The sequence below is a fragment of the Triturus cristatus genome, chromosome 1_2 (genome assembly GCF_964204655.1).
Source record: "Triturus cristatus chromosome 1_2, aTriCri1.1, whole genome shotgun sequence".
Lineage (NCBI taxonomy): Eukaryota > Metazoa > Chordata > Amphibia > Caudata > Salamandridae > Triturus > Triturus cristatus.
In genome coordinates, this window is record NC_140580.1 from 202,046,246 (window position 1) to 202,074,078 (window position 27,833).

General features: G+C 42.6%; 1 protein-coding gene across 3 annotated transcripts in view; it reads left to right on the forward strand.

Moving 5' to 3' along the window:
- ITPRIP (inositol 1,4,5-trisphosphate receptor interacting protein) overlaps positions 1 to 21,086 on the forward strand; it is a 141,288-nt gene extending 120,202 nt beyond the window's left edge. For all 3 annotated transcript variants that reach the window (XM_085603454.1, XM_085603455.1, XM_085603456.1), the window contains one exon: positions 16,881 to 21,086. In XM_085603454.1, the coding sequence (XP_085459580.1) occupies positions 16,894 to 18,531 (1,638 nt within the window). In that variant the 5' untranslated portion in view covers positions 16,881 to 16,893 and the 3' untranslated portion in view covers positions 18,532 to 21,086. The remainder of the gene's footprint in view (positions 1 to 16,880) is intronic.
- The last annotated feature ends 6,747 nt before the right edge of the window (positions 21,087 to 27,833 follow it).

Consider the following 27,833-nt stretch of genomic DNA (forward strand, 5'->3'; position numbering starts at 1 on the left):
TCTGCTCCTGTGACGGACCTGGGGGCTGATAAACCCTCTTCGGTGCTGCATTTAGCTCAGTCGAGCGATGGGTGTTTGAGGTGATTAGCAACATCCACTTTGTGATTCCTCCATCTTTGCAGATAGCAGTTTGACTCAATGCCACACTTGGCTTCCCAGTATGGAGAAAGTAGAAGGAATTCTTTTGGATTCCCTCAGCGCGCCTCTGGTGAGAGGTCACGGGGAGGCTGACGCAAGCCCCTGTGCTGATAACACGAACAGCCATATCTCTTTCACCGAAACCGCCCGATACCGCTATTTCTGTCGTGTCTGAGTGTGTGTATGGGGTGCGAATGGAAACAGTCCGCTAAGAGCAGTGTCGAATATGATTTAGGGGATCGTTAACTTTCTACTAATTAATGTATTTGACTCAGTACATCTCGTCGCGTTGGGCACGCCTAGTGCTGCTTCATTGTCAACTAAGGGCACTCGCGTAAAAAAAATTGGCTTTATTTCATGTAATATTATATTTATTGTGTTGCAGCTTTTATACAGCTCTTTATATCCTTAGAGATCTCTTGACTGCACTGATTTGCATCAGCTTCCTAGGTGCCATTTTAGAATTTTCTTGGCCCATTTTCTTGGCATCCGAGCATAGCCTGGGAATGTTTTTCCATGGCGAGGCAAACCGCGAAAGGGGTGCTGATTTTATCTAACCGATGTTCAGTGCATGGGGTTTTCGACCAAGCGGTTTATTCGAGAGACTTAAATTATTGTGGTGTAAGATTGCAATTTGGTAAACAACCACAACGTCACTCAAAGTTTTCATTGAATTACTTAGGTTCTGTCATGGTCTACGTTGGCCCGTGCTCAAATTAAGCCTTTGACTTTGAACAAACTCTTTACCAACACCACCTGCCACAGCAGACTGCGGTTATGTCCAGCAGGGTCTGGGCTCAGGACGCCTCATTTTGTCCTGCAGTGCACGCAGCCCACTTGTGTAGCGAGTAAGCCCTACCCACCCTTAGTAAGATCCCTTCACCCACCGTCTGTCTATCTATCTCTCCTTTAAGTCTTTCATGCATCCGTCCATATATACATCTTTTCATGCTTCCATCCATCCATCCTTTCACCATTCCATCTATCCTTCCTTTGCCATTCTGTCTATCCATCCATAATTTCATCATTACTCTTCCATCCACCCTTCTATCTTTCCACTCACACTTCCAAACATTCACACATCCATGCATCATTTAACGTCCCTTTTATCAATTCACCAATCCACCTAGACTTCCATTCATTCATCCATCCAACCATTCAGCCAGTCTTTCATCGTTTGAGCCATTCTTTCTTTCACCCACCCATGCAAATGATGGATTACCCTTCTGTTCATCAGTGCTTTCCCGCCTGAATCAATTCTTCCATTATTTTCACCCTTCCTTCTTGTCATTTTCTTTCTTCTTTTCATGTGTCCTCCCGTACACTCTTCTTTCCAGCCCTCTCTCTCACTCTTTCTATCTCTTTTCTTCATCATTCCACCTGCTGGGCCTCCTTTACTGTTATAAAATTTGCATTGCATCTATGAACTCTCTTAGAGTTTTTCCTTACTATATGTTCTAAGAGCTTTTATCTGCAGATTTGCAGACTGAACATGCTTATAAGTAATTATTAGTGCCAACACCAAGCCACGTTAAGCTGTGAACTCGGGGGGAGGGGCAATCATGACACCACTGCTAGGACACCTTGCTCCAGTGTGTGCATGACATGGCCTTGCTGGGTCCACAGAGGAATGGACACATTCCCAACTTGCCACTGATTTTTACTGTGTCCAGTGGGCTCTTGGTGACGATTTCCTTTGCTACCATTGTCACCCGAAGCCTGTGCACAACCAACTCTGCCTTCAGTCATGTCTTTTTTGACTGAAATGTTACTGTCCTTAAAGACACGAACAACATTTATTCTCAGATAATAATGTAGCTGAATGTCTGAAGGACCACCTCAGCATCTTGGTTTCCCTATAATGAACCCACTTAGATCATTTGTGTGCGGCTCATTGATGTTAATGATGAAGTCAATGGTGAAGAGAAACGTATCTTCACAACTAATGTAATTGATTTTGTTATGTGTCCATATGAATTATAAATTCTTATGCAATTGCCTGCAGTATCAATAGATATCCTTTTTTAGGTTTCGCCCGGGCGACAGCATGCATGCATTGTCGGCAAAGTTCATTGTTAACAAAAAAAGCTTAAAAATAGGCCTAGAGCCAGGCCATTGCTTACCATTAGTTGGCTACCACGTCACTCCTGTTTCCTTGCTTCTGATCGGTCGGCTACTCCTGCTCGTTCCTTCTTCCTCAAGGCATTTTCAGAGTTGGTCCCTGCCATGGAGCATGGACTAATATATCTTCCTGTCTGTGGCCAGTGACCTCCTCCAGGTCCTTTTGTTTTTGTCATGCACTCTCAAAGAGTGCATGTCTGCAGTCCTTCTCCTGCCCCTCCTTCGTGTTGCTTGTCCCCACTGCCCTCCTCCTGCAGACCCTTGTGGTGCGGCTCTGTCCCTCCTCCTCGCACCTCCGTTGTGTTGTTTGTCCCACCCTCCTTCTACTGTCCGTGGTTCGTGCTCCCACCCTCCCCCCCAGTGCCTCTCTTGTGCCTCCTCCCCCCCGTTGTTGTAACTTTCACCCTTATCCCGTATGCCTCCATCGTGTGGCTCCCCACTTACCCCACTGGCTGCATCATATCGCTTTTTTTTCTTGACTTAAAGCCATGTTGCGCAACTAACAGCTCGTTCTGCTGTGCAGCATGTCTAAGAAAGCATTGACAGAGCCATAATATCTCAGTTTACCAATGCGTGTTCTTTGAGATTACATTAAAAAAACCATACCAAAATCAATCCTGTATGTTATTGTGGTCAGCGATTACCTTGGTTAGGGAGTTGGGTTATAAATATTGACTTTTAAGGGACGTAGGATAGAATCAACAGTTTATGTGGTCAGTTTTGACAAAAACTATTTTGGTGGTCAGATCAGAAAATGTTGGATATCGTTTTGAATGCCAACCATCCTGTCCAAGTATTGTTTACTTACTCAAATAGTTATTTAAGCCAGAGATGGAGGGACTTGTTCCTGATTGTTTTCTCATCTTAGTTAGGATGTTTGAACGATTTTTGGCATCAAATTTGACTCCTAAATGGTGCAAAGCCAATTGCGCAGAAAGTTAGAGGTATTCCACTGACTATGCGAACAGCTTTATGGGAGGAGTTGAATTGGTTGGAGGCAGATGACATTATTGAACAGGTGTTCACTTGGGTAGATTGGTATCCGCTTTCTATTACAATTGAAATGTTATTGACTATTGAAGAGTCCAAATTGTTTTCAACTCTTGATCAATCTAAAGCATATCATCAGATTAAATTTCACTCATCATCGAAACACATACCATCTTTTATAACACCAACCAGAGGGTTCGTATAGATTTGTGTGGATGGCACTTGGACTTGCTTCTGCAGTATTTGACAAGATTAAGAAGTTATTTGTTAATTAATCTAATGTAGATTTCTTTCAGGTTGAAACTCTATTGTGGGGCAAGGATTTGAATGACATGATAAAGTATTGAAAAGGGTATTAACAATATTGAATGCTGCAGGATTTATATTAAGTTTGGGTAAATAGGAGTTTACAGTGGAACAAATGGAGTATTTGGGTCATATTATTTCTGTAATAGGTGTGAGCCCCAAGATGATATTAGTGGATGCAATTAAAAGTGTGCCATCCCTGTCGAACATGCAGAAACTGAGGTATGTCCTTGAGATGGCAGAGTATTATGCTAAAGTTATTTTGCATTTTTCTGACATCACTAAAGGAGTTATAGGAACTTTTAAAGAATAATGTGAATTTTGAGTGGTCGAGCAAGCCAAGGGTAACATTGTAAATGCACAGAATTTAAAACCTTTTGGTGTGGCTTTCATTGATCGATCAATTTTAGTAACTAATGATAATTTGTATGGTTTGAGTTCATTCCTTATGCAAGAAATGAATGGCAGTGGCAAGCACTGTCAGTGCCCTTAAGTGGGCTGAAAAAGCATGCAGTGTGATTGAAAAGGAGGCTGTAGTGTGTTGGTGGGTGATTAAACATTTTCAAATTACATTTAGCGTAACACTTTTGAGTTAATAAATTATCCCAAACTTTTAGTAGATTTATTCTCAAACGAAGGAGCTGCCAAGACTTAGTTAGCAAAATGGCATGCAACAGTTCTCCTTCAATGCAAAATATGTATACCTGGACATACAAATATTAAAGCTGACTTTTTGTACAGTCTGGCTCTTTAAGTTGCTGATGAGAAAACAAGAAGTGATGGTGATGGAAAGGATGACATTTTGTGGCCTCAGTATCTGAGTGTTGTGAATGAGTCATCACAAAGATGGAATGGGAAGTGTGAGGTGAATTTGAAGGCTGAGATGTTGGCGATCAAGAGGTGTTTATTTGTTGGTTGGCTGAAAGAGAAGACTGAGGCCATGTTGGGGAATGGTTACGGACCCATTTGGGATGAGTTGATACCGGAGTGCAACACATGGTATCAAGGAGACAAATGAGTTGTTCTTATGGAATTGAGAGTGCCATTGATTGACATTCAGTATGAAGGTCATGGTGGAATGTCTGGGATGAATAAGAAGGCCGGGAATCATTTTTGGTGATCTAGGATCGATAGGTTGATCGAGCGGCATGTGAGAAGTTGTTTACCATGCACATGGAGTAAGAAATTGCATACATTCAAAGAAACTCCCACCACGCATGGAATTCCCAATTTGTAATTTGGATGTAATTTGATGGTGTATGAGAGTGTAAGAGTACATTTCAGAAGAGGTATCAAGCAAAACATGAAAGTATATCGAACTGTAAAACTTGCCCTCAAGGTTGATGATTGGGTTGTTAACAAAGGGGAAAGTGTTTGGTCACCTCCATTCAAAGTTTGCTAGGTAAAAGGAAATATGGTTGATTTGCAGGGAGGCGTTGTTTGGAATGTACAGAAGTTGACAAAATGTAATTCTGCAGCAGTACAAGAGTTTAGCGCGGAATAATTTATTCTTGTATTGTTTCATGTTTGTCTTTTGTGACATTAATGCTATCCCCTGTTCTCTTAATTATGCTGTATACGGAAAAAGGATATGTTGTGTTTGGAAGCTTTTTATGAAAGGGAGGTTTGGAACGTTGAAATGGAAGGTTCTGAGCAGTGGCATTTGCTGCTTACAGGGACAGCTGGTGGACGTTTGTTGTGAGCTTAATAAATCTACCTCCATTCCTGAGGTATTTAAGTCTAATTACAAATCACATACCTCAAACAAGTATCACACAGGAAACTAACCCTGTAAATTTATTCTGCTGACATTATCTGTAAAGATCTATGTTGCAATTTGCACACCAGCAGGCTTTATTAGTAAAACACAGCAATGGTCACATATGAGCCTATTAGGACATATTGGGCTTTTCACAATCAAAAAGGTTATTTCTACAGGATTTGTCAAGTCATTCGTAATGACTGATGCACTATTACTGGGTTACATAAGCTGCTTTACCACATTTCTGTAAGTAGGGTTTATCAATAAAAGCTGTGATAATCAAGATACCATATATTTTTGCAGCTGAAACATGTTACCACTGTAGGGTATATGTTGAGATTTTTTTTTTATTTATTCAAAAAATATATATTTTATTTATTGAAATCTATACAAACATTTGTGTGTTTCAGATATACAATCAGCAACAGACTGCACAGTTTTCATAACAATTGTACATATATAGCTTACCCATTGAACCACCGGTGCAGATCTAATAAGTATTACATCTCGTTGTCTGTAGGCTTTACAATGACTTGTACACATTATTGGCGTGAAATAACACAAACAGTACAATGCGAACAGAGTAATTATCTGTACATCTGGTATAGATGGGCATCATTGGGAATGCATGTAAGAATAGTGATGATACCCTGTGACCTATGGATTATAGTGTATTACGCGTACACCAGCATTTATGTGAGCCACCAGTGGGCTTCGGCTAGTATGAGCCAGGCCAGTATCTGAAACAATATTAGTCACAAGCATTTGCAATGCAATAGGTCTCGCATTTGTTGCAGTTGGAGCTACTGGCATTGTAAATGGCAGCGTTTTGTATCAATGTTTTTGTTTGCAGTGGAGTGATTATTTAAAAATTCCACACTATACCATATTATAAGCTATTCTAGCAACTGTACAGTAAAGCTATGGCTATTTTAACGTAAAGGAGTGTGAATGGATGAATAAAAATACAAAAAACAGGATCTAAAAATTTACGATGGAATGTATAGCAGGGGACAGGGACTACCGATCACAACAAATGTACTTGAAGTGATTGGGGCATCATATGCAATAAAAAAATCGGTAGTACGGGGTGTCAGCGACGCTTGTGCAAATGTTGTTCAGCTGGTGAAGTGGTCAGCTCTGTTTGCAGATGCAAAGTGGTGAAAGTTGAAGTATTCAGCTCTGTTTGCAGGCACAAAGGGATGAATGGTGAAGTGGTCACTCTCTTCAGCGGTGAACATGCTCTTTACTGTTGCTCATGGGCATCAAGAGACTCTCAAAATTCATGCGTTGGCTGAACTCAGGCAACGTCCCTCTGGGCACACCTCAAAAAGCAAAAGCTTAAAGCACGTTAATTCGTCTGTTTAAATGAAGATGCCGTGCGTGCTTGTAATCATGACATTTAATTGATGTCTTAACTTTTCAACAGTGTCTTGTAAGCTTGAAGATGCAATAAACGATGATATTATACATGCTCCATATCATCAAGTGGCCAATGCCATCCCAATGCATTTCGGGCCCATTTCAAGAGACTCTGCCAGGTCTAAGGCATTCCAGAGACCTTATATGATGGCTGGGGGTTGTAAATGAACCTACATTAAACACCACTAAGAGATGAAGCGATTTCTGCAACATCACATGATTTTTCTCCAAAATGTGTTTTTTCAGTTTTACTTTTTGGATTCCTGGGATGCTCTGGCATAAGATTCCCGGTTCCACCATGATTCATTTGGTACAGTAAATAAACACAATAACCAAAAATACTCTCAAACTGCAGTTTAACGGAGACGTGGTTTTCTGTGTAAAAGACAAACGCCTGACCATGGTCCCAGCAGGGGCACGTGCCACCTAATCTAGAGACACTTCTCTCACAGGAGTTGTGCCAACTCACCTGCAGCCATGCTATGGGTCACAGGAAAATGGGATGGAGAGTAAGGGGGGTACAGGGAGAGAGAGAAAGGGGGCACAGGGAGAGAGAAATTGGGGCATGGAGAGAAATGGCAGACCGAGAGAGAACGGGGGAAGAGAGGCTGGAAGGGTAAAAACGAAAGGGAGAGAGGGCACTAGTGAGGGGGTACCGGAAGGGGAAGGAGGTGGACAGGTGATATACATTTTAAAAAGCAGGTCTTTGGCAGTAGGTGATGACTGCTGGCAAGGACCAACACCCGGAAAGGAGGTTTGACATCCGAGCCCCCACTATTATAATGTGAAACTATCATGCAACTACAATATCACAAAAAGGTGCTAGTTTTCCAAAGACACATGACCCGCCTGATGTACACACTACAAGATTCTTATAAGTCCCAAGAACATAAAGACAAATTCATCTGGCATATTGGAAAAAAATTATACTTTTCAAATAGCCCTCCGTATTAAATTTGCTCCATTTCTACGCTCTGTTAACAGATATAACTACTACCCAATCAATGGTATTCAATTGATACACCTCAGAAGAATGAAGGCTGAGGCAGACTTGCCGGGAGTGTAACCTCTGCCCCTTACAAGTGTACGTCTCACTGAGCCCTTCTGCCGGTATTGTGTTGGACAGCTGGTTACAATTCGATCAGTTGAGCCCCTTATGTGTAGCCTTTAAACAGAAACACAGCAAAGCCCGCTTTTGTATTCGGCAGATAACTAGGAAAACCAGCTATACACGAGGCGCGAGCAGCAACCGGAGTCACAGAGGTAGAGAGACCAGCCTTGGCTCCGCCGGTTATGAATAACTTAATATCCACGTACCTACCAAACATGAATGTGTCCTTCTATAATGGATGTGGTATACATGTAAAGTGCTCCAATACCTACGGATTGAGTTTGCGCTAAATAAAAAAAACTAAAAAATAAATACAAACACCTAACATATCTGTTCCAGGTCAAGCAGCGGAGTCATAGTTCGCCCGACCCTTGTGAAGACAGAGCAGCCGTCCCTGAAAATCAGCAGGGCAAGGGCGAGGATGTGGTCCGTCGGCTAAACTGCCGATTTTGGTGCTGGAAACCAGAGTTTGAGCCCCGAGGTCGCATCAACATCCTGTGATTCTGGGCAAATCACTTAATCTCCCCGTGCCTGAATATGTAATGTAAATACGGTGCTCGTGTAAAGCGCTCCAATAAACTTTGGGTCGAGTTCGTGCTATATATATATGCAAAAAAAAACAAGTGCAAAGGCAAGTAACAGTACAAGGACATGTCGCCAGCTAGTCACATGCACTCATAACCACACCTACAGGTGACGCAACAGCACAGTGAACCCATCCGCCCAACACCGGACATTTTGCAACTTGCTTTTATATGGTGTACGCATAATTATACATTTGCCACACTTGCCTCATACCATCATCTCCGGCATATTTTTCCTTTTCTCGCATAATTTAGCCAACCCTGACAGTTATACTATAATAAAGTAAACAAACTAAAAAGTTCACAGAACTTACCCCAGTAAAACAAGCGTCTTCAAATAGGTCGTGTCTCCAATGAATGTCGCTGATTCGCCTTCTTTGAAAATGTTCAGTGCTGCACGTTTAAATAGAGCATTGGATGCACGAAAGATATCACTAATAGCACTAAGTAAACAAAGTAATTGCTAAAAATGTCCTAAAACATGCCGCCCTAATTATCGCTTGCCATGCAGCTTTTATTACTAATGAAGGCGTGGCGGTGGCGCCAGTAATACGCCTGCTCCCGATCACAACACAGAAAGAGAGAATTATCACAGCATGAGACCCCACAGTAATCATTAGCACAGCATGTCGACAGGCGCCCCAGGCTGCTGGAGCACTCAACTATAATTAATGCGCAGCACGTCTTCCGGAGACGAGCACTCAACTGGAATTAACGCGCACAATCTGTTCCACTGTGAAGTGCGTTCACAGACCAGAATCGGCTCGTGCCCAGACCAGAATCGGCGCAGCACGTCTTCCGGAGACGAGCACTCAACTGGAATTAACGCGCACAAGCTGTTCCACTGTGAAGTGCGTTCACAGACAAGAATCGGCTCGTGCCCAGGTCTGTCTCCCTTGGGAGTAAACACGGCAACAATAGTCTCGTTGGCGGTAGCGCTTCGCGCTGCAACGCCAGCGAGACCTAATAAATTAACTGTGACCTGCGTTATGGTAACTACAGACCACACGTCTTTCTCTGAGCCATTCCTTGAAGGGTTCCCAGATATCCTTATGGCAGAACGACGTGGGCATAAGGTTCCAGAACGCAGCCAATTGCTCCTGACAATAAGCCACATCCACCACACAGGCGCCTATTTGAGTACTCCCTGATGCACCCCACTGTATAGCTAATCTCCGTTTCGCTAACAGTAGCATCATAGCTATTAGTCGACGTTTTACAGGCAGAGCTCCCTCAACGCAGCTTAGCAGGGCCACCAGTGGCGTGTGCTTATAGTGGAAACATGTATGTATTTTAGACTGTGTTATACGTTTGCCTTGGAAATAAAGCAGACAGAAGGTGATGTATTTTTCAATTGGAAAAAAACCCAGAAGTACCAAATACTGCCTGAAATTATGCTTTGTCCCTTGTTTTTTTTTCCCAGAGGCAAAAGTCTTGAACGACATGCATACTCTTCTTAGTTAATTGCAGTGCTTAATTTGTGCCGGTGCTTTCCGGTGCTCAGCACCAGCACTTAAATCACCGGGCCGGGTCTATGCAATCTTTCTCCTCCAGCAGAGGGCCCGGTAATTATTAAAAATTAATTCCTGTTCATTCCTCTGTTGCTGCCTGGTATGTCCTCTTTGTGAGGTCCACACCTGTCCAGGCATGTTAAAAGATCGACATCATGACGTTCATCATGTTAGTGATGTCACGTCAGCAGATCGTGCCTGCCTTCCACAAAGAACATGCTTTCATTTCCGTTGGGGAACTGCCGAGGGCGGGCTTTTGGCTGGAATGGTGCAGTACTGCAGGTCAAATGTTTTACAATAACGTAAAACTTCCAGCAGAAGTGATTTTAAACGAGCGCCCACGATAAAAGCAGCAGCAAGTAGATTCTATTTACTTGCTTCATAGGTAGAAACGTAACGTGGTGCAGGCGCTATCGGGCCTCTCAGAATCCCGTGAATAAATTGTTATTTTGTGAAACCGGGCGAGAAGTGCCTTATGTTACACGCATTCCCGATATTTTTCCCTGACACCCTCATCGCGATTTAGTTGGGCCGCTAATTTCTTGCCTAGTGTAATCTATTCGTTTGGGCCTTTTCACGTAGTATCATGTTTCTAGAATAGTTTTCGTTTGCTTTGTTTACACGTGCTTTGAATCGCTTCTTGTGAGAGAAAGTTTTATAGTGTCAGTTTGTAAATACCTTCGTACACATGGACGCGTACTTGGTGCAACTCACAGTTTGCCTCAGTGTGTTTGGCATTTGTATCAGTCAACCATAGTTGTAAAGCGTTGCTACTCACCCGTGAGGACCGGGGAAGGGAGAGTATTACCTCCTTATTTTGTCATTTTTGAACGTTGACACTGTCAAAGAAAAGGCTTCACCTCCGCACCAGTTTGACACCCAAATACAGCAAATGACCGGAAAAGTATCAAATCAGCGTTAGAGAAGTGCCTTCCAAAATAACATGACCAAAATCATTGTTGGCGCTTCTTGCTATGAAACTTGGTTGCAAGATTTATTGACCAGCCTGAATCGCACCCTTCTCAGTAACACGAGACAACTACTTGCAGAAAGAGTTCTTTGAAGCAGATTACATATTTATCTGAATTCTGATAGGTTCACGCGGAAACGTCTGTGTGGAACATTGTATTATCTCCTGGAATGAATGCTGCACGTCCTAAAAAGCTGTTCTTCCCAGTTTTGCTGAAGATCTTGGTGCGTTGTTGTGCACAGCGCTCTTAAGTGAGACCTAAGATTTTCCTGCCTCTCCAGTCTGAGTGCACTGTGGCAGAAGAGGGTGTGCCAGGAAGCCCTTTCCTGTGTGTTTTGTATACATTATTGTTAACATTCTGCTTTACCAATCAAGCAAACATAATTCAGTCCTATCCAAAGACAGGAGAAAGAGCAAAAACGAGTGCATGCAAAGCCATTCTGCTTTCAAAATGGATGGCTATTCTAGCGTCCTGCAGCTAATCATAACATCTTATATCTTGTTTCAATATTGTTGCTTCTAGATAGGTTTCTTACTACAGAAGCCCTGTTCCAAACCCTGGGCTGACATTCTGAACAGTTAGGACAGCAGAGTACATTTCCAATAAGTTTAAAATTTAAGGGATTTTGAGGCAAATGCTTTTCTGGGCTTCATTCACATTGAGTAGCTGAATCTGGCCTAGTGACAGTTCTGACACTTCTGAATGTTGCCCATGTCCGCTTTAGTTCTTTCTGGTCTATCGGCCCCATTTAAGACTGCCCATGCCTTACTCCTGCGCCATTTTAGAGGTAGCTAGGCCTATGCAAGTATTGTTTATCGTGGGCCATTTCTTTTTTCTTACGTTTCAGTTTGCTGCGCTGCCTCCACTTTCAAGCGCACATTACAGGAAAGGTCTCTCCTGTGCTGTGACACATTTTCTACATGTGTGGTGGCTACCAATATGTTTTCTTCTGGTTAAATTGTTAAATTGAGAAATAGTTCTTGTCTATCAATTTCGTTGCCATGCATGTTGCCCATTCTTGATTGAATGAACTGCAGTTGTCTAAAGTTGAATCTAGCAAGACAAAGGAAATGGTTGCAGGTGTATTGGAGGACCATAGCTCATTTGTATATTGGCCATGAGAGTTAAGGCTTTCCCAAACCTTTAATGCTGATATGCGGCTTAGGATTCCACTTGACTACACTCTTTCTGGCACCCCAGGGAAGAGTGTTGATGTACGTACCTTTTCGAGATGAGAACTCTGGAGTAGTTTCTCGCCCAAAAAAAAATAAAAACGCTTGAACACCCCATCAGGGATAACAAGTGCTTTATAAATGAAAACCTTTTCCGTCTTCTATCCCTCCGCTATCCTTCTCAATCCAAATAACTGATTAATGTCCACCACTCAAATTACTTTCATATTTCACGATGCTAATTCATCACTAATTCCTATGGGTTCCGGAGTTGCGTGCTACTCGCCGAAAACAGTGCTTGAACACCCCATCAGGGGTAACAAACTCTATGTAAATACTAACCTGTTTCCCTCTTCTATCCCTCTGCTATCCGTCTGAATCCAAATAACTGACTAATCTATCCACCACTCAAATTACTTTCATATTTTACTATACTAACTCAACACTAATCCTTTATGGGTTCCGGAGTAGCGTGCTACTCACCGAAAAAGCGCTTCGACGCCTCGTCAGGGGTAGTACGCGCTATATAAATGCAATTAAAATACAATACATTAAAAGCAACAAGAGCCGCACAACAAATAAATACATATCCGGCATTAAGGCACATTATTAATCTCATGTCTTTCATGCTGAGGGCCTGCGCTTCAGATTTATTACCATGTGAAATCCGACCGATGGTTGCCAGAAGCTGAGCTTGAGTCACATAGTTTGGGTTTGATAGCCTGATACTCTGAAATACTCTGTAGATTTATTTTGATGCCCTGCCTTTCTGAAATTAAAAAAGAGTGCATACCCGTAGCATGCATTTTTATCAGCACTGACATGGAGAGCTGTCTGTAATTCTGCTTTCGAACTTAGTACTCATGGCCCAAGACTAACTACAGTGTGCACGTGCTGCTCTGCACTTAGTAACTGCCAGCACTCTAATTGCGTGGCACAGGACCTGGCAGCATTACGAGGAGCAGCCGAGCAGCAGGCATAGCAGGAGATTCGGATGTATGACGTTACAACGCATACTTTTACAACGCATGCACTTACAACGCAATTTTTACAACGCAACATCCACTACAACGCATTCCATTACATCGCATGACACTACAACGCATTTTAAAAAACTACCTTTACAACGCATTCCATTACATCGCATACTACCTTTACAACGCATACCATTACAACGCATAATGTTACATTGCATTTAAGGTAAGTATTGGATAGTATAGGGGTAAAAATTACTATTCTTACTCCAGGGGGTGCAACAGTAGGGTAAGTGTTGGATAGTATAGGGGTAAAAATTACTATTCTTACTCCAGGGGGTGCAACAGTAGGGTAAGTGTTGGATAGTATAGGGGTAAAAATTACTATTCTAACTCCAGGGGGTGCAACAGTAGGATAAGTGTTGGATAGTATAGGGGTAAAAATTACTATTCTAACTCCAGGGGGTGCAACAGTAGGGTAAGTGTTGGATAGTATAGGGGTAAAAATTACTATTCTAACTCCAGGGGGTGCAACAGTAGGGTAAGTGTTGGATAGTGTAGGGGTTAAAAATTAATATTCTAACTCCAATGGTATGCATTGTAATGGTATGCGTTGTAATGCCTGCGTTGTACTGACATGCGATGTAGTGTCTGCCTTGTAATGGTATGCGTTGTAATGGTATGCGTTGTAGTGTCATGCGTTGTAAAGGATGTTCCGTTGTAATGCCTGCGTTGTAAGTGTAGTGCGTTGTAAAGGTTCTGAACCCAGTCAGCACAAGGTGACGCAACACAATGTGACTAGCCCGTCACCCCTCAAAGGTCAGGTAACTGGAGCAAATCATTTTCGGCGCAGGGAGGGCCATTGCTGATTTTGTCATTTGTGTGTTTGCCTTGAAAATGAGGACTCTGTGCATTTTTGTGGTGTTTTTATTTCGACACATAGTTTGCATTAGCTCAGCTGTGGGATATAAGACGTCCACATTTGTTAAAAGAAATAGCTGAAAGAAATAGCAGATACCTGAAAAGAAGGCGGTTTCTGATGTACAAGTTGCTTTTGACTTTACCAAATTTAAAAGACTGGCTAACAAGAACCCTAAACAAAGAACGCTTTTAAAAAAGGATACTCTCATCCAGAATCACAAGTGTAGGCACTTTGTGATTTAAAATGTGGTTAGCAGTGGGCCAAAGCAGGTTAGTTAATAGCAGGAAAGTAATTGTGTGTTTTAATTTCACATGCTTGCTGCATTGTCTCTGCAAGTGTGTCCTTTCATTTCATTTCCACTAAATTCAATTACTAGATGAATGAACACAAGAGCTGAAACTGATTGATCCAAACATACATGCTGGTTGATTAAAGTGCCCAAAAGCAAAATGAGCAATAGTATGCTGCAGAAAACACTGTCCGGAAACCATTGTCAGTCTCCTTAATTAAATCCACTTATGGTAAAATGCTCCCTTGACCCACTACACTGTATGTAATTGGCTTATTATGAGATGGAAATGGTTAACTGTTTTGAAAAAAGATTTATCATTTAGGAGCTAAATTGTAAGAGTCATATATGACTTTTTCATTCCTCCACCACTGTTGCCTCTTGAGGACTAAAGAGTCATTCATGTTGTGCAAATGATTTGTTGCACACTTGTTAAAATGTAGAATGTTTAGGATACATTACAGGAAGTCCTATGCAAACAAGCCTGAAGTGGACAAATTGTAAAAGGAAGCCGAAATTTAAAAATATGACCTTGTTTCTATCTTCACATGGAGTTAATTTGTGATGTATTTTTCAATACTCAAGTCAATGTAAGTGGATTAATTAATGAGTTTCTAAGTGAACGTGTTGGCAGCACCCGCTTTAGCGCTCCTGGCACCTGATGCAACAATCTCTTTTGGCAGCGCGTACACCAAGCTTGAGGAGGTGGGGGTGACCGCCTTGTTCAAATACACTCTGAAAGAACGAGTCCTTAAAACTAACAATGGCACGAGCTTTCACAGTGCATGCACAAATGGTGTGCCGGCCAAGAATGATATAGCCCTGTCATCCCTCAACTTTACATAATTAATTACTGTATATTTAATAAAGCAGAGGTGTACTGTTTCCTTGCTTTTCCTCATTATTTGCTTTTCTTCCTACCCTTCACACTTTACTCCTTCCTTTCTCTCCATTCTTCTTTCACTTTCTGCCCTACGTCCACGTTTTTCTTAATCGCCACCTCCCATCATTAACTGCTTTTCATTTTTAACCTGCTTATCTTTCCCTTCCACTCTCTTTTCACGCACTCCCCACAGTCTGCTCTTCTTCCCTTTCTCTTCTTTCCTTTTTTCATTCTCATCCTGCTCCACTCCAATCTCGCACTCCCCATCTCTGCTTTCCTCACTTCTCTTCACATTTTTTGTCTACCGTATCTATCTTTGCCTCCTTCCTCACTCCCCCTTTTTATGTTTTTCCTTCTTGCACATTTTTTTATATCCACTCCAGGAATCTGTGTTTGTTCTCGGGGTCATAAATTTAAATCTTGGTGTGGCAAATCAGTCTTTCATCTTTCTGAGGTCGATAAAATGTGTGCAGTTGAGCTGGATCACAACATTTTAAATTTGTTGTCAAGGCTTCTTTTGGTGAATATGTGCTTTACAAACATACATGGTATGTTAAGGACACAAATGTATTCCAATCTTTTTTTTCAATTTCTTTGCAATATTACACTGTCATTATTCTCTCTGTACCTCCTGGACCCAGAACCTTTCATACTCGTATCCGTTCCCCTGACCTCCTTTCTTTCCTTCGTCCCATCTTTTTTCTTTTCCTTTTTTCTCCTCCTCAGCACCTCCAGCCATGCCTTCTTTCCCCTCTTGTTTCTTGCTTCCTTACACCCTCATTCCATTCTTCCTTCCTTACACCCTCATTCATTCCCCCAGCCTTCCTCCCTTGGTGCATTTAATCCTTCCTCCATTAATTTCGTACTTTCTTTTTTCCTGCTCCTTCCTTCATCCCTTCTTTAATTTCTTCCTTTCTTATCCCCAACCCCTCCTTCTGCGTTTCTTCCTCCTTTCCTCTCTTCTTTCTATTCATCTATCACACATCACTGATTTCCTTTCTCCTTCTATCCCTTCATTTTTTCTTTTCACATTATTTTCTTATTTCTTCCTTCTTTCATCCATTACTTTTTATTTCCTCACTCCAGTACCCCCTTCCACCCTGTATTTGATACTGCCTTCTTTAATGAATTATCTCCTTCATCCCTTCCTTTCTTTTAAACAGCACAGTACAAGCACATTCTCTTTAGTTTGCAAAACTGCCTTAAGTCTTCTATTGACCTTTCCTAAAGCTGCATTTTCAGATTTGCACACATTCTCTTATTTGAGATAACTTTTAAGTTGTTGTCATAGGCTTCCCATATGTTACATTATGTTATGTTGCAGTATTGATTTGTATAGCACACTAATCACCCAAGAGGGTATCCATGCACTTGGGCAGGTGTGTAGGTGGGAGGTCCTCGAAGTGATTATGTGAAGAGCCAGGTCTTCAGCTTCTTGCGGAACTCAAGATGTGAGGAGGTGGCTATGATGTGTTGAGGCTTGATGATGTGGGTGGAACCAATAAAGGAAGTGGGTGGAGCGTGAGCAGAGCTGAACAAGTGGGTGTGGCCTCCTAAAAAAATTTGAGCACCTGCACTTAATATTTTACAAATTAAGCACTGGTTAATTGTATTCTTTTTTTTCCTGTTGTCACGAGTCAAGCTACTTTAAAGTTATTTAATATTTTCCATTTGAACGTATTTTGTACCACTAACAAATGTCTTTCTGATATTTTTTGTTTCAGACGAAAACTCAAGATGCAAGCTGGTTTCTTCAAAGTATGTTTTGTGGTGATTACGGCCATTGTCAACCACCCTCTTCTTTTCCCAAAAGACAATGCGACTCTACCAGAGCAAGATGAAAACATCATTCAAAAGATGAAGGAGCATGAAGAAAATCTCAAAATGGAGCAACTGCGCCTCGAGCGGGAGATAATAGCAGACCAAGAGCAAAAGGAAGCCTCCCTAGAGCAAGAGGAAAACTTGAAAGATGAGGGCCTAGCTTCAAATTTCTGGACTGCAGTGTCCATGATCATTTTCTTGTTGATAGAGATCTGGAGGCAAGATTATCTAGATGAACATTCGCAGGAGCCCATATTGGAGGAAGATGACTCACACATACTTGGGAACATGTTTGAGGGAGTGGCACTCCCAAATAAAGCAGTGCTTGCCAGCTTTTACGAACAGTGCATTCGTGGGGCAACCAACGATGCTGGCAGGACACGTGAGTTTGTTGAAGGGTTTGCAGATGACCTGTTGGAAGCACTGAGAAGTGTGTGTAACCGTGACGCAGACATGGAAGTGGAGGACAGCATAGGTATTGGCAGCATGTATGAAAACTGGCGAGTGAACAAACCCTTAATTTGTGACTTGATCGTGCCTTTTTCTCCTCCAGAACCATACCATTTCCAGTCACAAATCTGGGGTTCTGAAATATCAATCCCACCAGACAAACAAGGCTATGGGAAGATTAAAGTTTGCAGACCTGATGAAGGAGGGACAGGGTGTATCTGTGACAAGACCAAGCTTGGAGAAGACATGCTTTGTCTTCTACACAGCAAAAACAATGTGGCAAAGATGAACCGTGAAATGGAGGATTTGCTCTGCTGCAAAAATACTCAGTATCTGGACACAGATCAAGTCATGAAATGGTTCCAGATTGCAGTAACCAAAGCATGGAATAAGATTTCCCGCAAGTATGAGTTTGACCTTACTTTTAGCCATTTAGACACACCTGGAGCTCTGAAAATAAAGCTTCGCTCTGGAAAGTGTATTACATTCAACCTTTCTCCGGTGGTGCAATATGAAGATTCAGATGTCTATTTTATGTCCCACGTTTCAGGTAGCAGTATGCTGAATGACACCTCCTCCAGCATTTACTGGTTTCTGTCCTTTGCGGTCTATGAGAGGCGATTCCTGAAAGATATTGCCAAAAGGCTGCCTGAGAATTCATGTCACCTCAGCTGCCTACAGATAGCCACGTTCCTCCACGGAAAGCAATGCAGTCTGACCGGACAGAGTGGGCTGACGAACTACCATCTGAAGACCGTGTTGATGCACCTGCTCCTTGCTCGGCCCTACATCGACTGGGACTTTGACCATTTGGAGGCCAGGCTACGCGATATGCTGAACTACCTGAAGAAGTGCCTGCAAGAGAAGAAGCTATACCATTTCCTCATCGGGAACCCAAAGATTCCAGAGACAACTCAGCTTCCAGAAGTATTCCGCCTTGCCGAACCTCTGAACTTATTCCGCCCATTTGTGTTGCACAGAGATCTTTACAAGAAGACGGTGGACATGTTTAATGAGATGCTGAAGAATGCCACAGTGTTGATCAACGAGTACACGCTACACATTCCGACAGAACACACACACATCATCAATAAAGTGTCATAGGACCAAGAGACTATTTCTGCAGAAGATCCAAGATGCTCATTACCTGCTACCGTATTTGCATTCAGTGAATGCCGAGAGAGACACTTGTTATTCAAGCTTTGCCGTGCATTTATCAATGCAGTTCAATGTAACGCTTGCATAGGTTCATTATGTCATTATGCAGCAGAAAGCACCCATGATGCTTTGACCCCTTCTAGTACTGCTGTCATCAATATGAGGTGTGGCTGTGCTTATGATTAATGTCCTCCGAAACTATTGGTAATAGTGGCAACATAGACCAGAAACCCCTCACAGTACAAACACATCATTGGAAGTAATTGGTAATCAGGAATCCTGTGATATGATTAGCATTCAGCCTCTGCTCTTCCTTGTTTGCAGTCCTGGATGTCAGTCAGACAATAAGCTCTTTATTTAGACCATTGTCTATAAACATTACCATAAATACATCCTAAAATCACACACAGATAAAAAATTGGCAGTCTTGGATGAGCATATCATCCAGAAAGTTGCTGCTCTGCATCGTCTTCATGCCAGCATGAGCCAGACACCATCGGTGAACAGAACATTTAAACTTTTTTTATCCTTATATTCCACACATTCACTATTCCTTTTTTAACTGGCCGTCTGGTCTTCATAACATCCACACAAACATAGTGAACGTGCAGTATCTGCCAGGAAGCTAAACATATATAAGACTGAAAGCTAAATGGCCAAACATGGGTGATCATCGGTAACTTAAGGTGCTTACATTTTAATACTGGCTCAGTGGACTGTCTCACTTCTTTTATCACACCAAGGGCAATGTTATTGAAGGTGCACCAGGTGTGCATCCGGCGTGTTCACCGGTTTTGCATCCCCTGGGCCCTTTGGTGTTACCGAAGAGCTTCAGATGCTTTTGCAGCCCCTTCTGTAATACAGATTGCACCAGTGCACAATTAGCACACTCTCAAGGGAGGGTTTTCTCATTTGAAGGGGGGGCATGGGCTATACGAATCAGGGAAACCTTTACCTGCAAGCCCGTGTCACATTACAGACACCGACACAGAGGCATAGAGTCTGACGGGCGACGCACTGACTGTGCTCCATATAAAGGTGACACACCGTCAGTGTGCCACCTAAGGGAGTCTAAAGGAGCTCTAAGACATCCCCCTGCAGGTGGGTGCAGTCACTGACTGCACCCGACAGGAGGGGAATCTTTGCCCCTTTGAAATGCAGGCCAGTTGCCACCTGCACAGTGAAAGGTGGACTAACAGCTTCAAACAGCTGGTCTAGCTTCGAAACATGCACTGTTCCCAGTACAGGCAAAGGTTTGTGCCTGTACTGGGATAACCGCATTTGCTGTTACACCGCGCACTGACTAAAATGTGTGCCGTGGCACAGAGTGGGACAGTGCATGCTCGCCATAATACAGCTAAGGAAGTAGACTCTCTGCAAGCCTCAGTGCCACATATTCCCATTCCGTCAAACGTGACTCAGCCTTTCATCCTTCAGAGTTAAACACAAAAAAGAGTGCAGATTTAGACTGAATTGTACTAAATTAATATACATGTTTATGTATAAAGGGCTTTTGCTAAGTGTTGTAAAAGGACTAGAATGGTTATATTCCATTTGCAAAGTCTAAGTCACATACTATAGTGGTACCTGTGATCAATTATTTATTTCCCCTAGGTAATAAACACAGACAGACAACCTCAATGATGTGGGGCCTGCACCGACCCAACAGTGTCATGATGACTGAGGAAGGTTATGAAACTTTCTGTTAAAATTTTAGCTGAAAGCAGGTGACTGCAGGGCTCCCACTCTACTCGACTAAGGGTCCAGTCCAGTCACCCACAGAACTAACGCCAGCCATCAAGAGCCAACCAGAGTCCTCACAAGGGACAAACATGGGTTACAACTTCAAGACGAACATCCTCAAAATGTACCTCAAGATGCATTCCTGATCTACACCACTATAGAATGGCTCACTCAGTGCACCAAGGCAACCATGATGCTGCCTGCCAGGCCATCCAGAATGCCCCAAAATAAATAAGCACTTGTTTTGTAATTGCTTTTGCTATGATTGAGTGGGTGCAGAGCTCACGTTGTTGGGGAGCTTAACAGTAGCAAGGACTAGAGACTGTAACCAGCACTTAATTTGAAAAAACAAAAAAAACATTGCTTTAAAGAGTCAGGTTGTCCCACCACGACCCCATACGAGTGGGTCACACTTTGACAGTCCTCGGCTGTTCTTTTACAAATTATTTTAATTTATTTTTCTTAGTCTAATTAGTTTAAATGAATCAAACCAACATTAAAATTGCCAAGGGGTGTTTGGGGGGGTAAAGGTAACAATCTTCTCAGTGGTGCATGTTCACAGTAGTGCACTTTAATGTATATGTGTCACATTCCAGAGAAAGTATTAAGAAAGCGAATGTTTCCCAAAACGTTTTTACTAAAAAGGAGATACAATGCAACATATTCAAAACTCTATGTCCCTGTGTTTTGATAGCAGGATACATTTTATAGAAACATTTTTACCAATAAAGGAAGATCTTTGTGATGTTTAAAGCACATATGGGCCATCCTGCTGTCACTACAGTGCACTTGAGCGAAAGTTGTACGAGGTTTGGGTATTTCCGCTGGAAAGGAGAATTATTGTATTGTTTTGTTACTCTTCATACATGCCATATTTTCCTAAGTGGTTTCAACTTTAGAACCTTAAGTGTGACTGCCTGTTCACAGCAGCAGCAGAAGAATTGTGGGTTCGATGCATTATCTTCTGAGTACTTTACAGCAAGTAGGTCATTCTTTCCACCTTAACATACTCGCTAAACTTGCAAACTCCCACCAGGATTAATATTCCATTTTTAAGGTCCATGGTAGGGAAGTGTTTGGAGATGGAGGCAAGCTCCTGCCTCTGATGGACATCTTCTTCCTTGTTGATCATGCTCCTTAGCATGAGGCTTTTCCATTAACAGCTTTTAGTGGGTGCTTTGTGATGTTACTGGGAGAAGATTAACTTAAAAAACACGGTGGTGGAGGCCACTGGTTGAGTGCAAATAAGTGTATTTACTCCTCATGACCTAAACATTTAAAAATTGTTCATCGGAGGGCAAGCAGAGGCAATACATTCTATCTGGCAAATCCCCATTCTTCATATGAGACTCATCTAGAAGTCCATATGCTGGATCTCATACTGCAGACAATGAGAAGATTTTGTCTCCATTACAACTGGATCATTGTGGGTTTTGTATTGCACACTCATTGCCCGGGAAGGTTGGTTTGTGGTTCACTATTGCGATTAATTGATGACATGCTTTCAGATCTTCCAAACTGGAAGAAGGAAAAAAACGATGAAAAAGGAAATTCTCTGTGAATAAGCAGAGCCCCACAGAACGAATGATGCACAACCAGAGTCAAGGCATAACAGCGGCTTAACTTAAGCGTCAGTCTTGTACAAAGAGTGGCTGTTGCAATGAAGAGAATAAAGAAATGAACTGCCTGCAGAAACGAACTGTCATTAGTGACGTTGTTGTAAATGCAATATCATACATGCTCAGCATCAGGCATGACCAATAAAACAAAATACTAGAGTGACTTTCATCTTAAAAAACTTTTCTCAAAAGGATGCGTGAAGAAATTTTGGGGCATATGTACAAGCCCCTATCGCCATGGAATAGTCACTTTTTTGTGACGTTCCTGTGGCGATAGGGGCTATGGCTTATTTCCAAGGAAGCGTTAAGCTACTTAATGTGGCTTAGCACTGCCTTGTAAATAAGGCTGCCTATGCTTAGCGTGAAAGGGGACGGCAATGGGTGTTGCAGTGGGCGTTCCACCACAACACCCACCGATTCTGGCGCTGTCTCCTATTTACAAGGGCAGAGTAAATAGGAGGCAGCGCCAGAATTAAGACCAGGGAAAACCTGGTCTTAACCTGGCAAAGCGAGAAGAAATGTTTAATTTCTCCTCTTTTTTTGCTGTTTTCATGTGTGCTGCATTGTGCAGCACACATACAAAAAGCAAAAGGCCAATGATTGTTTATGTACAGGAAGGTCCCCCTTCCTGCACATGAACAAGAACTTTTTGCAGCACACATAGAAGTTACAAAACAGCATTTTAAGATTGTGTATGTGCAGGAAGGGGGAGCTTCCTGTGCATAAACAATCTTCCCCTGCACGCAGACACCCTTGCACTATACCTGCGTTGGTGCTAAGCTGCTAAACTTAGCGCCAGTGCAGGGGGAAACGCATGGCTGCATCATATTCTTGCAAAAATGGTGCAGCCCTGCATTTCAGAAGTGGTGGAACATGTCGTTAAGCCATGGAGGCTTATGACAACCTCCGCCACTTCCCTACTACATATGCCCCTATGTTTTTTAGTCTGTTTTTTATCTCTATGGTTCTCCTTAACAGAACAAGGCCAAACCTGGTAATTAATAACTTGTGACCCCCTGACTCTTGCATGGCTTGTACTTAGAAACCCATTTCACTCAAACACGTTGATATTCCAGAACGTGGTGTTTTAGTGGAACAGTATCAATAAAACTTGAACTGAATTCTCTATATAATAGGTGGGAATTGGATGAAAACAAGGGGTTGAGAGAATGATTGTGTTGGAAAGCAACAACAAAGACACGTCCTTAATAAGTACGTGGTTTGTGCTCCTGTGTTTACATAATTGCTTCATCAGGTTCTTGAAATGGGAAATTCAGCATTTCCAAATCAATGGTGTGCCATTCAGTTTAATTTCTTTAAAGGACAGAATTCAAAAAGAAAATATCACTAAACTCTTCATCAGGACCACTGTACTATTTTTGGTGGAACTAATATAGAAACGCAAGAGCGTCTCATTGCCTGGTGTGTTTTGCACATTTGACATAAGCCCCAGTCATCAATCACAGGTCTATGCACAAGTATCCTGCCACAAATTATCAATACCTCTTCCAAAGACTAGTTGGCCTTGAAGCATCAAAAAGGTCTATTTTTTCATGCGCAGGTAGAAAGAATCGTGATCCCTTCGTTTTTTAACCACTTCAAAAAAGAAAGTGAAAGTCTGATCTGTGCATACTGGATGGCAAGGTCACTCATCGCCTTTTAGCGCATATGTCCACCCCCTACGCATCTACAGAGGTTTACCCGATTTTCCATTCTAATCCATGCAGTTGGGAAACAACCTTTACAAAGCAGTCATTACATCGCACTACCATTACATAGCAGTCATTACATCGCAACATCCTTTACATCGCATGTCATTACAATGCAGCTATTACATCGCATGTCACTACACCACATATCATTACAATACATGTCACTACAACGCAGGCATTACATCGCAAGTCATTACAATGCATACTATTACAACGCATAGTACCCTTACACTATCCACCACTTACCCCTACTGTTGCACTCACCGGAGTTAGAATAGTAATTTTAACCCCTACACTATCCAACACTTACCATACTGTTGCACTCACTGGAGTTAGAATAGTATTTATTACCCCTATACTATCCAACACTTACCTTAAATGCGATGTAATGGTATGCATTGTAATGGTATGCATTGTAAAGGCTGTTGCGATGTAAAAACTGCGTTGTAAAAGCATGCATTGTAAATGTATGCGTTGTAACATCATACATTCAGTTTGGCATTGGTTGAGCACTGCTAGACCAAGGGCTCATCTACCCATCCCCGTGGCCAATGAGTGGGTACGCTGCCTTTGGAATAGCCATGTTTTTAGTTGAGTCCTGAAGGCCTGATGGGAAGAAATATTAAACATTTCCTGGTGACGAAATTTCCACAAAGTTGCTGATTGATGAAAAGACTGCTACCACCACATCATAGAATCCTCAGCTGTTTTTTTCCAACCTATCCCAGGAGTGTATTTGTTTAAAAAATATTTTGTCTGCCTTTAAGAAAAATTGAAGCAGTTGCAAAAAATGCCTTGTGTGTCAAGTAAGCAAAAGAAACAGGAGTTACCTGTCAACCACCTGGAGCCTGGAGTAATCAACAAAGCCTATGCAAGAGTGGCTGCTAATAGTATATTTTTTATGGTCACTGATTTACAAGTCAATCATGTTACCCCCATGTTGTAATAAAGACATACAGTGACGTATTTCCATTTATGTCAGGTAAGAACAATTGAAGTATTTCATAACTCAACTAATTACATGATTGCCTTCAATATGAAAATAAACAGTGGCAGCCTATCATGCAGGGCAGAGATCCCCCCCTTTGCAAAGTCTGAGAATGACTGTCATCCTGACCAACGATCAGCCTGACAGACACTCTTCATCGTCAGGTGAGGCAGCCAGGTACTGTACATGAACATGCACAGGCACCTGATCTGAACTTTGACGGGCTGAAGATTTAATAGCCCTGTGGGCGTGACCTCTAAGCCCAGCAAAGTGTTGTAAGGTCCTACCACTCATGATGAGGGGGAGTGTCAGTGATAGCCTCAGACCTGAGCGTTTATGTTTTAAGGCATGAAGTGCCCAGGGCTAAGTGTCTATCATCAAGCCTCGTCACAGAGTGGGGTCAGCAACTCTCACTGATCCCATCCTACTCTGGGAGGAGGTAGGGAAGACCCTCCTTTCATTGGCTTACCCATAATAAGAGTAGTGGATGTCTGGTGAGGAGTTAGTGACTTCTCACATCCTTTAAGACAGTCGAATGGCGTTCTTCAGGACCAAGCGCGCATGCGCACAAAGGCATATGGATATATTTCAATTCGTAACTTATGTATTTTTTTACTTACTCCATTCGAGTTTCTGTGTGGAAATAAAGGGGGAGACTCACATCAGTTTGCACTTAGGTAGGCAATACAATTATGGGCTGAGCACCCATAGCGTGCTTAAACCATCATGCAAATGGTCCAAAAGTGATGGAAACCTAGTGACCATTAGAATAGATGACAGCACCTGCTGTTCGTGATTCTGCATTTAACTTCATGCAGATGTGTGTCTCCCCTTTTTTTTCCATACACAAACTTGAATGAAGTAAGTAAAAAAATACGCAAGTTTGAATTGAATTATATCCGCATGCTTTAGTGCGCATGAGCACTTACTCCTGAAGAGAGCCATCCTGACCCCTCAAGGCAGCATTGTTGTTATGGCTGAAACACGTTTTTAAGGATGTGAGAGGTCACTAACTCCTTGCTAGACATCCACCACTGTTTTTACCCTTGTCTACGGGTACCATTATTAAAAGATATGCCACTTCTGGTTGGTAACCCAGAAGGAACTTTAATTCAGACTCCCCCCTCATCTTCTTTAACAAAAAGAGACACTCCAAAAAACCCAGATACGCTGTAATCAGGAGTTGAAGAACACTGTGACGCGCTAGGTATCTCGTGTGGGACCCCAATGATGAAACATGCCACCAACTAGGATGGTGGGTGAGGAGTCTTTTAAAAAACCCTTAAGGATTTTTTTTCACTCTGTGTGAGGGACCCTCCGAAGGACTCTGGTAGCTTTGTTCGCTCCACTTTATGGAGATTGTGATGGGAAGATGAGTGAGCCTTCTCTCTTCTCACTCTCCCCTTTGTTATTCTGTCTTACACATGACAAGGTCAGCCAATGAGAGGAGGCTGTCCTCCTTTTTAGGTCTCGCCTGACCCAGCGCATGCGCTGGTCTGGCGAGACTTATTGAGAGGGCTCCAAAAAGTGCTACCAGGCCAGCCTAGAGCTACAGTGCCTGTGCGCGGGCTCGCACGCCTCATTTTACGCGATTACTTTCACTTTCGGCCGCTTTGATGTTTGATCGCGATCGGATCGCGATCACTTTCACTTTCGCGGCCCCACGGCCGCTTTGCATAGCCAATAGGCCTCGCTTTTGGGACCTTAGAAGTATTTAGTTACGCAACTGTTGCATGGCTAAACACTTATAAGGTCCCAAAGGCGAGACCTATTGGCTATGCCAATGCTTGTTTCCCTATCTGCCCAAGGCACTAGCTCCTTGCGGTGCCTTTTGCTTCCCCTGCCTTTAAACCTAGCGTCACCCGGTAAGATATGTATTCAATGAATGGGTAGATGAGTGCATGTATGAATGTATGTGAATGTGCATGTGTGTGCTGTAAATGGGCATGTGCATGTGCTCGGGAATGCTGGGTGTTTGTGTGTGTGCTTGTGAATGGATGGGTGTGAGTGTGAATGTGGATGAGTGTGAGTAAGTGTATTCATGTGTGCGTCCACTCCACCACTACCTCACATTATGGGTCACCAGGGAAAACCAACGTCCAGTAATTTCAACAACTTCTGAATAGTTTGTAACTAGTTGATAAAAAGCACGGGGGTTAAGGCTGACCCTAGAGTAACACTAGAGCTTACAAAAGACCTTCTGGAAATGTCATGTGAGGGTGAACTAAGCTTTACGGTTAGTAAATACCCGACTGAAGCCTCTTGGAGACCCCTGCCAATGTCACCAGCGGTTCTTTCTAAAAGCCTGGCGTGGACCAGAATGTCATAGGCTGCTGAAAGTCCACAGACATACAAGGGCAAGTCATAGCCACGTGACTCGCGTAATGCAAAGCAGCTTCTAAAATTGCAACAGAAATGCCTCATTGTCAGAAACAAGCTGAGCGTGCTAAAGAGCAACGTAAACCAATTTCCAAACAGTCAAGCCCGTTGTTTCTAATTGTAGAAATCGAATATTTATGTTTTTAATAAGGGAAGGCCTACCACAGAAAAGAACAGATGTGCTGAGAGACATTCCTAGGCATATGACTAATACTGCTTTCTGAACAATGCATGTTCTTTCATCCGGCCATGGGTGGCTTTCATGTAGTGCATCGCATTAAACAAAACCATCAGTCGAGAGAGTGTTTTAACTAAGAAGTGGCAAACAACTGATGCACAGTCTAAAGGACGTATCAAGCTAAAACAAAAGCAGCAACATTATCTACCTGAAACAGGTTTCACGACCCCAATTGCAAACAGGTCCACTCCCACAGTTTCAGGGGAGACAGGGGCAGCTTAAAAAAACACAACCTTTGGCCCAAGTGCTGTAAAGTGCTATGGAGTCACACTCCTCTGTGAGACCTCCTTGATATCCTGCCACATGCCTACAACAACACTTGCAATTTCTTCTCTCCCGCACTTCAACGTTTAACTATTTTCTTTCAACCTCTTCTCACATCCACCTCTCCTTCCAGCTCCTCTTCATCGCTTCTTATCTCATTCAACCTCTTCTTACACACCTCACACGCACATGGGTACCACCGCAACCCTCTTCCTGCACTACTCTCTCTTCATATTCAGTCACACCCATATAAAAGCCTCTTCTCAGACACCCTAAGTCACGCATCTTCCGCAACTCCCTTTCTC